General features: G+C 40.5%; 1 protein-coding gene across 1 annotated transcript; it reads right to left on the bottom strand.

The window, feature by feature from the left end:
- Nucleotides 1–407: 407 nt before the first annotated feature.
- On the bottom strand, nucleotides 408–13,486 carry LOC135649912 (photosystem II stability/assembly factor HCF136, chloroplastic-like). The gene is made up of 8 exons (XM_065168876.1): nucleotides 12,969–13,486; nucleotides 11,715–11,950; nucleotides 10,687–10,817; nucleotides 9,520–9,652; nucleotides 2,793–2,915; nucleotides 1,759–1,833; nucleotides 916–1,031; nucleotides 408–703 (listed from the first exon to the last, which is right to left on the bottom strand). Exons 1-8 carry the CDS (start codon nucleotides 13,303–13,305, stop codon nucleotides 637–639), a joined length of 1,218 nt encoding a protein of 405 aa, XP_065024948.1. The 5' UTR covers nucleotides 13,306–13,486; the 3' UTR covers nucleotides 408–636.
- Nucleotides 13,487–13,976: the final 490 nt, after the last annotated feature.

The raw sequence follows: 13,976 nt of genomic DNA, 5'->3' as shown, positions 1-13,976 counted from the left end.
TTATTATTATTATTATTATTATTATTATTAAATCAATATTCGATCGAGTTGATTTCCGTTGCAATTTTAATTGACCTGATATGAGTGACAACAATAACGTAGGTTTAATTCCACATCGAAATTAAGAGTTAAAATTAAGAATGATTTATAAAGATACGGTAATTGAAGTATTTTATACCAGTAGATGCCCTTTTTTAAGCTTAAATACCTTTTTTTTTTGCCGCAGACTAATCAACTGTTATGGACTGCTTTAATTCTGGAAAATTTTAGAGTGCTGTAGATGGATGTGGAGAGTAAGAACAGGGTTGGGGTAATTGCAATACAAGGAATTCTTTTTGAATTGTGCATAGAGCACCCATCTTGCATTGTATATTTGACATAGATACAAGTCATATACACGGATGACATAAAACAAAAAGGAGAATATTTACTGAAAAGTTTGTGTTCAAAATTCATGCAAAACCTCACTCTACAATCACCCAAATTAGAGTCGGGTTTCTTGATTTAAGCAAGATGTAGAATCTTGTACAACTTGTGGTGGAAACATAATGCATCTCACAGCGAGAAAATGAGCATATTGTATCCATCTTTACAAAAGCTAGAAGAATCTCCTCAAATGATCTGCTACATCAACTATCAACCGAGGTACCGAAGCAAGACGCCATCGTTTCCCAGAACGAAACCTTTCTCATCAGTGACAAATCTGCACAAAAAAGGGCTCATCAGGAACCATTTTAATTTCCAAGTCTAGGATGTGCATGGGTGCGAAGATTTTCTACATCTACTTGATCATCAGATTTGTTTCGATCATCTACCGATGGAATATTATGACGGGAAGCCATAAGTTGGCATATCATGCCGGTGACAGAGAGAATAGATGCAATAATAAGAACCGATACAGTGTAGAAATATTACTTTACTGAGTATAAGTTTGCCGCAATGTTATCTGCAGCCTTATCACGGGTCCATGTCTTTCCTCCATTTGTGGTTCGCAGAAGGATGCCACTTCCTCCAGCAGCCCAAGCTTCATCCTGGTGTTGTAGTTGACAAATAGTGTTGTTATATCCACTTGTTGTAAATGGTATTTGGCACAACAGATTTGACTTGCTTGTCAAAAAATTATAGACTTGTTTTTAGTGTCATAAAACTTTAGCATTTGACAATATTTTGGACTGCATTCAACCTTTTACCTTACCAGTCCGTCTAGTCATGCCTACAATTTCGACAGAGAGGACCCAAATAACTTGGATTAAGTGCATATTAAGATCTTCAGGTCACTTCAACAAAAATAGTTCGAGTTCACAGACCCAAAGAACTGAAGAAAAAAACATCTGTTTTGTTGAATCCCTTCCCTATCCGATATGTGGACAAGGCTTCTTGGTGAGAAAGCACATGAAACAAAATCCAGTTGTCAGTCCAAATAACTGAAGATTTTTTCCGTGTTCATGAATGCATATATTGACCCTTCCTATTGACAGGAACCTTATGCACTGGGTCACCCTTTTTTATTCATGAAAGACCACAAATCTTATCCACAGAATTACTCACAATTTTCCTCCACATTAAACAAAACAACTAGATGGTTTAGCAAAAGAAGAAACATGAAAATATTAACAAACATTTTGAACAATCAAGAACTGTACCTTGTTATGCATAACTCTAATTGCACATGTAATAGGCAGCTAGTTTGCTTAGTTTTGTTTAGAAACAATAATGAAAGACAACATTCCCAGAAATTAATGTTTTCATGATATTTACCTTTGAGCGATAGCCAACATCAAGAATACCAAAACCCCTACTCTGGACAGGAACTTCCTCAAAGTCCTCCGTTATCTGCAACATGTAATGAATACTTCTGATTACAAACTCACAAGTCATGTGAATAAGTTTTGCCAACAAGTCTGATACACGTTTATCACGACAAGTAGTTAAATATAACATTAAGAAAATTCTGCTCCTGATATAATTAAAAGGCAACAAGAGAATCAGGAATCACTAAGAAACAATTGATCAGAATCAGGAATCAAAGAATAACAATGGATTTTGAACATTTTACTGGAAAAATGACTCTGACTTTTACTAGGAGAAATGTTTAATGTTAAACGTGAAATAACATATCAACCTGCCACAAAGATAATGTCAAAGATATCAGGATATGTAGTTATCAACCACTTAACTCTCAAGTAAACAAGGTTTTTCCTCGAGTCCAGAAGAAACATAGTTTAAATAGGACCAGAAAGCGTTTGGATGGAAAAGAGTTAATTAAGAAAGAAAGAGGCCAAAGAACACTTGCAGAAATTAATTTGTAGTATCTTGGCCCTGATGCAGAAATTATGAATGCAGATCAGATTGGTTTTATGTTGAATACTAATGTACCTTAAGTATTTCACAGAAAGTGAAGGTACTTTGTTTTAACAATCCAAATTTTCAAGTCACAGTTTAAATCGGATATTCTGAGATTCATAGAGAACACTTCCTGTTTGTACCCTTTTATCTTATATCATGACCATTTTGGTGATGATTACGATGGATGTTGCAATTAGTTCTTCATTTAGATGATTATTGGATATAGTTCATCTATTTAGTATAATATAGTTAATCTGAATTCTTACATCATAATTTCAACAGTATCATTGTTAAAATCCATTTATTTTCATCACCTACGTTCTCACATCTGCAATAGAAAGTTGCATATCCCAATCCTCAAGCATAAAATGATAAAAAATAAAATGACTCATGATAGGCTCATTTTCTCTTTTAATTCTATTTCAACTGTACATAATTTTTATTACCCCTGTGCCTTTACTGAGATAAAGTCCACCACCACGCACAAGAAGCCAAAGGCCACCATCAGATCTCCATCCCATATTTTGAATACGACGTGCAACTGCTCTATTATGGGGTTGCCAGAATGCCTGGAGAGAAGGTCAAGTTTTTCCAAGTGAAAAAGGATAAATATGGTTGTGGATTCTTAAGCAGCATTAATAAAATCTGGAGATATAAGAAATAATGGAGAAAAGAAAATTTTAGTGTTTAAATGTTGTTGATATATGGCATCATCATATACTAAGAATTACAAAGCAAGTATAAAAAGTTGATATCTTATGCTTAGTTGCAATATGGTGATAATCATAAACAAGTTATCGAAACAATTGTTATAAGTAATTTCAAATCTGCACAAATGTTGAAAAACTATTTTCATGTCTAACATAGCATTTACCAAGATATAAAATAATTGAAGCCTCATTATGCTTATTTAAATTTGATAACTATATAAATTGTTGATAAATGCTCCATCAATAATTTCTCTCATGGGTGAACATGAGTTTGGAGAACACATGCACTCCAAGGACCACAGGTGTAAAAGCAAGGAATTAATTAAATATGTTTATGCAGGCATGTAGTCCTCAAATGCCAGTCGAAAGGAAGACACGTGGCAAAAAAATTGTTGTTCAAGTATGTACATAACATACACAAGTTTGTCATTCTCCAAGATAGACAAATATGTCATCCCAACTAGTATATAACAGTTCAAACCTCTTTGTTGCACCCAATTATGCAAAATTTTCCTTGCAGGATTTTCAGCACTAAGAGGGAGTATGAAAGGAAACAAAAATCAGAGCATGTCCCTTTGACTCTGTTTCTATCAGATTATGCCCTGTCATTTGAGCTGATAGATTTCACATCAAATGTAGAAAACATCCATAATATCCAGTAATAACCAAGGATTTGAATACTGTACCATACCACTCAGCACAAGTGGTACGTACCGGTCCGCTAGTAGAACGGCATGCGAACCGCTCGCGACTGGGCAGTATTAGGTATTTGGCCCCGTATCGGGTGATATGGGGCTGTACTGAGTGGTAACAGTCGAAATTTCGACTGTTTTCGACCTATACTGGTCGTTACCGGTCGATTTCGACAGTTACCGATTCATATCGGTTTTCAAATGGTCAATTTGATCATTGGAGACATTCTAAACAGTTTTTAAACCCTTTTCTCCTCCCTCTTTCAATCCATTTCACTCTCACACCTTCTTAAACTTTCTCAAATTCATTTTTACTCACAATCTCTCTCTTATTCTTATATTTTCACTCTCCTAAACTTAATAAAGCAACAATTTGTGGATTGGATCAAATTTAAGAGAGGATTAAAATGAAGAACTTTTTAATCAAGAGGTATAATACGGAGCAGCAGATCAGTATCGAAAGTAGAAGTTCTGACATTCACCAATACATGCCTCAGGAGTCACCTCGGACATTGATTCACAACGATGAACCTACGACCATCACCACAATGATTCACCAATGGCATACGGTGTATCAATATATTATATCGTGGGATCAATTTCAGGATTAAGTCCAACAAATATATCATACTGATATACAGATATATAGGATCGAGGATCTCAATCCACCACCCGTGGAGGCTCGTCATTCATTTTGGTGGTAGAATCAGGTATATCTATACATGTGATTACTTAATTCATTTGAATCTTAAAATTTAAATTGTATACAAAATAATCTAACAATTCAAATAATTTTTCTATAGATAATTTAATATTAATGGAAGGACGATTCGGAACGGACCGAAACTGCAAACTTTGTACAAGGCTACTCCTTAAAGCTCGAAAAAATTATAAAGCACTATTCTTACCTAATTTACATTAGTTTTGTTAAAACTATACTGAATGTACATTTATTTCTAACTTAAAAATCTTATCCTAATTTTTTTTTTCTATATTTCAGGTATTTTCAAAGGGTTTTATGCTTATTTTAGGCGTACCGCTCTGTCACGGACTTAGTTGGTTTTGCCTAAGTCGTGCGGCATCCTCGCGTGTCCGTCCGCAAAGGTCAGCCTCCCCGAAGTCTCCCATTGTCCCTTAGGACCAACAAAAGAGAGAACGGGTTAAAGAGAACGCCTCAATCGGGATCCACAAGCAAACATGTCCGAAAAAAACACTTCATAGACAATGCAAATTACAAACAGACTTTACAAGTTCTGAACAGTTGCACAACAAAAGGTAAAATGGTCCATTACAGACCGAAGAATCTCTCGCACGTGTCCACATGACACGACCTTTATTTACAAGCCTAAAGAGGCTACAAGGCATGAACATGCCAAAAGACACGGACATACATAAGCATTACATCCAACATCCTGTTTAGAAGTTTGTCCGTGTCATTCTCCCCCACTTATTCCTTCGACGTCCTCGTCGAAGCCTTTGTGAACACTGCAACTCCTCGCCTTTTGCTGAGTCTTCAATCTTCCGCTCCAGCTGCAATGCGCTTCTGGCTCCCAGCTGCTCTCCGCTGCTGTTTTTGAGTAGTCGAATCTTTGATCCGCCATGCTGCTTCAACTCGCCAATGACTCTGACTCTGGTGTAGGGTTGGCTAAGTTGTGTTGATCCTTGTTGATTCTTGCGGATCCGCTAGATGAAGGAAAAGACCATCCTTACTGCGCCAGTCTCTCAGAAATTCCCCATGCTGCTTGAACTGGGTGGATGCTTGTTGGAGCTTTAACGAGCATCGTCTCGCAAACTTTTGAAGTTTTGGGTCCTTCCTCCACAAAATCTGCTCATTGACTCTTCTTTCAGTTAGTTGTCACATCCAAGTAGGTTCACATCACTTCCGCTTTCGATTGGTATTTCATTGGGAAATGAAGCGGACAATCTACTCTCAGTAGCACTGATCACTGTTGGTGAGGATTTGACAACCATTGTCTTTCATTATCTTCGAAGGGTCTTTGAACTTGTGCAGAGCTCCTCTGCTGGATAGATAAGAGAATTGGGGTACTCGGTTTCGCCCATTCTCTTAAGAGTTGAGAAGGCAAAGGTTACTTGACTTCGCCCGCCTCCTCGAGGTTGTACTTCATGCATCGAGCTGGTTACTGGCCTTTGCCTGCTCTTTGCTCACACTTCTGAAGCACTTGAAGTGTTTGCACTCCTTGCATTGAGTTAGCTACTGTGATTCACCTTCTCAATGCCATCGAACTTCTGGAATGCGGAAAGTTTTCACCCTAACTTGGAGTAGTTCTTTGATAGATGAGGTCGCCTCTGGGATTGTACCGTCTTCTCCATCAACCATGCCGCCTACTCCACTGAGTAGCAAAGGTACAGCACCGCGTACTGCCTGCTTCGTTCCTTGGTCGTGCACTCTTGCATGACCCGAAGCCCTTCACTTACGGCTATCTTGATGAGAAACTTGTTGACACCGGTCTTACGAAGTTTCTTGGCCTCTGCCCTTCAGCCTTGTCTCGGTACTTGGAGATTGCCTCTGCATGCTCCACCTCCTCGGCCCCTTTCATGACCAAGCGCTCTCCCTCCGTGAGAGCAAGGGATCAATGACTTTCACGGAAGTCTCGCCTCTGCGATACCATGGCGCTACCATGCCCATGGCACTACTATCTGTCGCCTCGCCTCTGTATCCCTTTTCTTCACAATCAGTAGATATGTCTCTGTGGCACTCCTCTGAGTCCACCTCCATTCTAACTGATGCTTGATTTTGGGTAGCTAAGTCCCTCTGGACTCATCGTCGCTTCCTCGCCCCTTTCGACCCCCTGATTCAACACCTCTGTGTTCTCCAAGCAGACTTTTTGGTCGATGAAAAGACAGACTGCAACTCCCATGCATGGCCTCTGCCATCACGTTGTAGGGTTTGCACCGATTCTGTTCTCCTTAGCTTCCTTGGTAGCAACGTTCGCTTACTCGACCTTGTCCTCTGACTTGTCGGGCTCCCTTAAGCGAATATGAGCTCTGGAGCAGTCCAACTCTCCAGCTGCTTCGATCATACCTCTGCATGATCAAGTCCCTCCCTTGAGACTCACTAGTACTTGCATTCGAACTTCTCCCTTGGTGGAACAAAGCCCACATATACTGATGACCAAGGCTTTCATTCGATACAAAATTCGATGCACGCCCGGAAGACCCGCCTCTGCGGTACCATGGCCTTCACTCCTTGAATCCATAGCCCTTCTTATCGTCGTGTTGTTCACCGAAGTGGAGCTTCCAGTAGCTCCCGATCATACCTCCGTATGATATAGTCCCTCACGGGACTATCATGTGTATCGCATTGCCACGAACTGTTCCACCACGATCCGCTGCACCATGTCGCCTCCTGGTGACATCTCCATTGCATTTTGATCCTTGTAGAATAAACTCGAATTGTGAACCCTCCATGTGTGGCCTCTGCCAGTACATCGTAGGGTCTCTTCCACCTTCGATTTTGTTCGCTCCTTTGGCAATCGACCTTCATCCACCCACTCTTGGGTCACACCTAGATGAAGCACCGCTCTAGGACAGTCCGTCGCCTAGTAGCTCCCGAAGTCCACCGACTTCGCTGTAATTTGTGCACCATTGCTTGGATCCTGGGCCTCTGCCCCTACCAGCACAATCTCCGCTGCGCACCGCTTCCTTCATAGCAACTTGAATGGCAACACTGTGGCATATTCTTCAAGAGCATCTGCCTCTGCATCCTCTTGCCCCGTACTAAGGCCTTCTGAACCCAACTTCGCCTCCGCAAATTGAGTCGCCTTAGTTCCTCCATCAAATGCTCCTCCGAGATAAGGTGCATGTGCCCAGAAGCTCCCTTCGTCTTTGGCACCATACAAGATGAGTCCGCTCCGTCAGAATGAAGGACCCATGGAACAACATGATCCTGCTCTTGCCTCTGCAAGAGTTCATGTCCTTGACCTTTGTCTAAGGAAAGTACTGTGCCTCTGCTCCATGTTCCAACTTCTCTGCTGGCTCCCTTCATGCAGCTTGGGTACTTCGCCAAGTTACACCCAAGTTGCTCCGCTCCTCGTTTTTTCATTGAGTCGATGGTGGCCCTCGCGCCCACCATTCCACGGGTCAGCCCTCCCTTGAGTCCGATCTCCATATCGACTCTAAGTATGCCTTCATTTAAGTTGCTTCAGGTCGCTCCCCCACTTGATCTCGCAATGCATCCACCAATGCATTCTCTCAAGCGAGATCATGCAACAACTCCTCGCTGCTTACTCGGTCCATTGAGCTTCGTGGAGTTGTTGTTTGTGAGGTACTCCTCCTCAACATGTGAAGTTCGTCTCACATGATTCTCCCTCTGGAGAGCCGAGACTTATCCCTCCTGGATAACTGTCCCGTTGGAGCAACATCTCTCTTCGTTTCGGAGACCACCATCCCCTTGGACTACTCCGATCTACTGAACAAACTGTGCATTGTTCTGCCTCTTGCAAACGCACTTGCTAGATTGCGCCTCCACGTCAATACAGCCACCGCTGCACCCCTCAAGGCCTAGCAACATGCTGAACTCATTGCACACTTCAGCCTCCTCCGGACGTATCCTTCTCATACCGAAGAGAAAGTTTCAATGCTTCATGGCGCCGAGTCTCGACCGCCTTGGGATGGCCACGAACATTCTATCGTCCGCATACAAGCCCATGCATGAGTACCGAATTCTTCGAGTTAGCAATTCCCCTCACCTCTATGAGCTTTGCACAACTCTTTTGATCGCTGAGCAACTCATTCCACTTTGCATGGTCTCATCCTTTGCCAAGCGCCTCGCTTGCCTTGAGCACCATCAAGTATAGTTGTCAACGTTGAGCCGTAGCTCAAACTCAGCCATCCCAACCTTTGTGCGCTCCGCATTCTTCCAAGCTTGCCTGTTCTCGTGGTGCCTCTTGTGCGAAGGGTTGGCCATTCCTCTGAATGCCAATGTTAGATGCCCGCTCCTCTGAGCGACTCTTTTCCCTACATCTCCATGCTCGTTTTCCCTCAAACGGTCGCGCGTTGCTGACTGCCCTCAACGCAGCCCCGCTAGGCCCCCCACGTTTGTATGTCAAGTGTTTCTATGAGTGCTTGTCCCGCTCTGATACCATCTGTCACGGACTTAGCTGGTTTTGCCTAAGTCGTGCGGCATCCTCGCGTGTCCGTCCGCAAAGGTCAGCCTCCCCGAAGTCTCCCATTGTCCCTTAGGACCAACAAAAGAGAGAACGGGTTAAAAAGAACGCCTCAATCGGGATCCACAAGCAAACATGTCCAAAAAAACACTTCATAGACAATGCAAATTACAAACAGACTTTACAAGCTCTGAACAGTTGCACAACAAAGGGTAAAATGGTCCATTACAGACCGAAGAATCTCTCGCACGTGTCCACATGACACGACCTTTATTTACAAGCCTAAAGAGGCTACAAGGCATGAACATGCCAAAAGACACGGACATACATAAGCATTACATCCAACATCCTATTTAGAAGTTTGTCCGTGACAGCTCGGTACGTCATATCATACCGTACCAATCAAAGCTCGGTACACCGGTACGATACGAGATTAAAAACCTTAATAATAACATATGCTCAGCTGACAGAAAAAATGTCAATGTTATGCTTAGAGTTAAAGAACAGTAACTACCTTAGAAGTCATGATAAAACATCTTTGATTCAGAACTATTCAATGAGCATAGTAAGGCACTTCTATCTGATTATGTTGGTGTGTAGAATTTTAAGTGGGGATATCATAAGAATCAAAGTTCAAAAGCAAACCTGTCCAGGTTCCCACGTTAAGTAGAAGTTTCCTCGACTTGAGACAGCGACATATTTGCCATCCAGAGAGCGATTCACTGTGTTAAAGGTTCCTGTATAATAGCTCGCACCACTTATGCCACTAGAAACTGTTCTGCACAATAAATAACCATGACAAGAAAAACAAACAGAAATAATTTAGTCACTGTGTGTCATTGGCAATAGAAACTTGATGGTGATGCTGAACGAAAGATAGCAACATTGGAGATTGCATGTTATGTAAATTACAACATATTGTATCACTTAAGATCATGAATTCAAAATTTTGCCTGACAATATTTGAACAAGACAATAGAAGAAGAGAGTTTCTTATGTCTCTCCTTTGTTTGTATACAGGATGAAGTACATATAGTCAAACAAGAGAAAAGAAAGAAAGGAAAGAGCTATCTAAATAAATCTAGGTGCTAATCTATGAAATATACAACTAGCAAATGTATACAAATAAGGTAACACATCTACGAATGAATCAGCAATCATATCCTAGTCTATCACTTCAAATAAGGTAGCATGTCAAGAATCAAATCATAGCAGATCTTGACATATCAAATCAAATCACAGCAGATTTGACATATCTCAACAATATTCACATGGAACATTTAAGAAAGGTATTTTGATATAAGGGTAAATATTTCATCAGGTAGGTTTCAGCCAATGTAGGGTTTGGGAGTGTTAACATAAAGTGTTTCATCTACAAGTAAAGAGACTTTTTGTGACTCGAATACTGATTATGTAGGTTGCAAAGCAATTTTACCATGGATCCAAGACTTACTCTGTAAAGAAAATTATCTAAAGAAAAGTTATTTTGATCGACACAGAAAATCACAGTATATCAATATCTAGCCTACCAAAATAGAATCCAGTATTAGATATTGAAAAAAAAAAAACCATAGTGATTAACAACTTTCAATAAACAGGAAGCAACAGTACCAAGTTCTTGCATCTCACTAAATGGTTTAGCACACCCACCATACAAGAAATCTAAACGTGCAAGTTGCACCAAAGAAATCATTTCTATTTTTCAAATTTTAAGGTCTCAAATCATAACTAACCACCAATGATTACACTAAATATTTCCCAAGGTGTTTGGATTAAATTGAGGGTGGATTAGCTAAAAAACCACAATTATACCTGTTAAGAGTAGCTGATACAGTCTCTTGAACAGCAGCCTTCCAGTTGTATCCTCGATTTGATGTGACATAGATTGCACCTTGATCAGTGACCATCTCTGCACTTTTTTCCCCTGTTGCTTTAATGTAAACCTGCACCAGCAGTAAAGTATCTTTTTAAATGTGACATAAAACTAGAATACGAAAAAGCTGAAATGATTGTCAGTTGAATACAGTTGGTCAGGTTTGATGTTTGATGATTGCAACTCTGAACATCACAATCATTTAAATTGATGTAATACAAAGTTTCCTGCTTTCTCTATGTTGTAGATGGATTGTGTGCATTTGCAGCAACTTCTTTATTTAGGAAGACTAACAGTTAGTTTTTCAAGAATATATTGCAGTGCTAGCATTTGGATCCAACTAAATGTAAAAGGTTTCGTCCTCCAAAAAAATAGTTTGATAATTTTATATCAAATTTCTAATCAAATAATATTTTTGGGGAATTCTTGACACCTGCTTTTTTTTTTATCAGTTGATCGTTGTGCTTAAACAAGTCAGAACTGTCTAGACTCCAAATATCTCATTTGCTGGTGTCCAAAGTGGTTCATGAAACTAAGCCCATGTAAATAGAGAAGTAATAGGATAATGGAGTAGACTATGGACCAGGTCAGTCAAATTTTGAACGAGAAAAAAAAAAGAGAATTAGGCCAGTCCACTCAATTTACAATTTAATTGCCTACATGTGGGAACACTTAGAATTTTCCAGCATGATCATTCCTTTATTGGTTTTGACCAGAAAGTTGAGATTAATTAATAATTTGCAATCAAGAAGATTGATTTAGAATAGCCAGTGTTTTAAAGAAATTGTTATTAATGGAATCTTGAGATACAAAATGGATCTAACAAAATGCATTTCAAATAAAGAAAGCAGCAAGAAATACAGAAGTAATGAAAACTTGTAATAGCTTCTTAGCTATAAACACGAAATAGATGGAATTGTTCTTATACAACCCAGAGAGTAGCATGATTCGAGTAGAATTTTATTACCATATCCCCAGGAAGCTCAGCACTAAGAGGTATTCTTTCCCAGCTTTCACCTGCATCTGAAGTGTACAACAAAATAGCAGGTTTTCCAACAATCCACCCTTCCTTTCCTTTGAAGCTAATGGAGTTGAATCTGTAATTAAAATCTTCATCTTCTGCAGAAGATATAGATCGTGGGACCCAAGTATTTCCCCCATCTTTTGTCTCCAGTATTGTTTGCCTTGTTCCCAGAAGAAAACCTGGAGAATATTGACTATCTTTTTATCACATATGTAAAACATATACCCTTCACATTTCACAGAACCTAGAATCATTCTATATACAACTGAACAAGAAACTAAAAGGCTAAGAAAATAATGGTGAGAAAGGCCATATGTCGCTTAACAAACAAACTAACAAATACACAAAGAGCTTTTCTTTAGAGAAAGCTAATGCTAGAAATTGCATTGCCATACAGAAACAAACAATGAGTTCTTAAATATTGGAAAAAATACTTTTCTTTGTTATTAATGTGAAACATAATACTACAAGCTGTGGTAGCCATAGTAACACATTGCTCAAAGATTCAAGCGTCCATCAAACATAGATTCAAGCACAGAACTAGAGTTGAAATTGCCAAAGAACCAATTACAGACAACAAAGGAAAAGGTGATATCTCAAGAAAAAGTCGATATCTCCTGCAATTAGGAAGGCTATCCAAGATGGAAGCGTGCTACAAGAGTACCTAACACCAAGAAACTCATGGATTGAAGAACAAAATTAGAGTTGAAATTGTCAAAGAACCTTAACAGACAACAGAGAAAAAGGTGGTATCTCAGGAAAAAGTCGATGTCTCTTGCTATTAGCGACGGCTTTCCAAGATGGAAATGTGCTACCAATAGTACCTAACGCCAAGACACTCGATGAAGACAGTAATAAAAGCAACTCCAGTTAACGTAATTTGAAATCTATTTGAGCCAATTAAGGTTAATGGTGTAGATAAGTATCATCCCAACTAAGAACAGAACTAAATCAGTCCAACAGATGCGTGGCAAATTGGAGAACAAAGAGATCATAGTTTAAGGGAAAACATCAGCTAATATAAAAGAAAGAACACAAGCAATCATTTTTTTGTTCTGCTATGAACGCTTTTTGGGGGAAACTACTTGCCAATCATGAAAGCACACTTAATATGCATTCCAGATGTTGCGTTCCAAGTTCTCAAGCAGTTCAAGGCAGCTTAAATCGCGAAACGAAGACGAAGAGGGAGAGAAGGACCGTGGTTCATGTCGTCGGAGACGAAGGCAATGTCGAGGAGGACGACGCCAGGGTCGATTGGGAGGTAGACACGTTCCCACTCAGAGAGGGCGGGCTCCTCGGACCTGGCGGGGGCGGGGGCTCCGGCGAGGGCGGCGAGCGCGAGGGGTGCGGCGGCGGTCTCGAAGATGAACTCGCGGCGAGTCGTGGGGGCGGGGCCGGAGGGGAGTGAGGCGATGGGGAGGAGACGCCGGCTGCTGTGGCGACCGGGGGTCTTTCTCGTGTAGGCGGCGAAAGGGGAGGCAGAGGAGGATGGGAGGAGAGATTGGTTGAGATGCGCGAGTTGGAGGGTCGCCATTATTGGGTGGAGGAGGAAAGCGAGGGAGTTGCTATCTCCTTCTCTCGCTCTCTCTCTTTCAGGTATTCGTCTTAAGCTTGTCAGAGATGGAAGCAGCGGGAGCGCATCCCCGCCTTCAGTTTCTGCTCGTGTGGTGGTGGGAGGAGCTACGCTGGTGTCGTCGAGGCTTCTCAATGCTTTGTGGATAAGACTCGCACGCTGTGGAAGACGTAACACAGCATGGCATCCAAATAAATAAATAAATTTGATTTAAAAAAGCAAAATGGTATATATATATATATATATATATATATATATATATATATATTAATTTGATTTCAACTTAAAATATCTCAAAATTAATCTCGGAATTTTTTAGTCACACAATCTCAGAATGGGGAAAACAAATGAAAAAGTAGAATGAAAAAAAAATTAAAGAAAAAAAAGTGAAATGCATCAGAAAAACAAAAACCTTGGAGAGCTCAGACAGGCACTATTCATCTAAATTTAGATCAGTAAGCCGTGCAGGTACCCCAAGCACGAATGCCTCTCCTCATCGCTCGATAGGTTGGTTCTGCCTCCTCTTTCTTGAGTTATAGTGTCATTTCGTACCGTAGCAGTATGGGACTAAATAGGGACATGAAAACACACGCAACACAACTCCAACATGGATCACTTCAATTCGTTCGGAA

This window comes from Musa acuminata, chromosome BXJ3-9 (genome assembly GCF_036884655.1).
Source record: "Musa acuminata AAA Group cultivar baxijiao chromosome BXJ3-9, Cavendish_Baxijiao_AAA, whole genome shotgun sequence".
Taxonomy (NCBI): domain Eukaryota; kingdom Viridiplantae; phylum Streptophyta; class Magnoliopsida; order Zingiberales; family Musaceae; genus Musa; species Musa acuminata.
The sequence above is the reverse complement of the archived record's forward strand: the minus strand, read 5'-3'. Positions and strand labels throughout refer to the sequence as shown.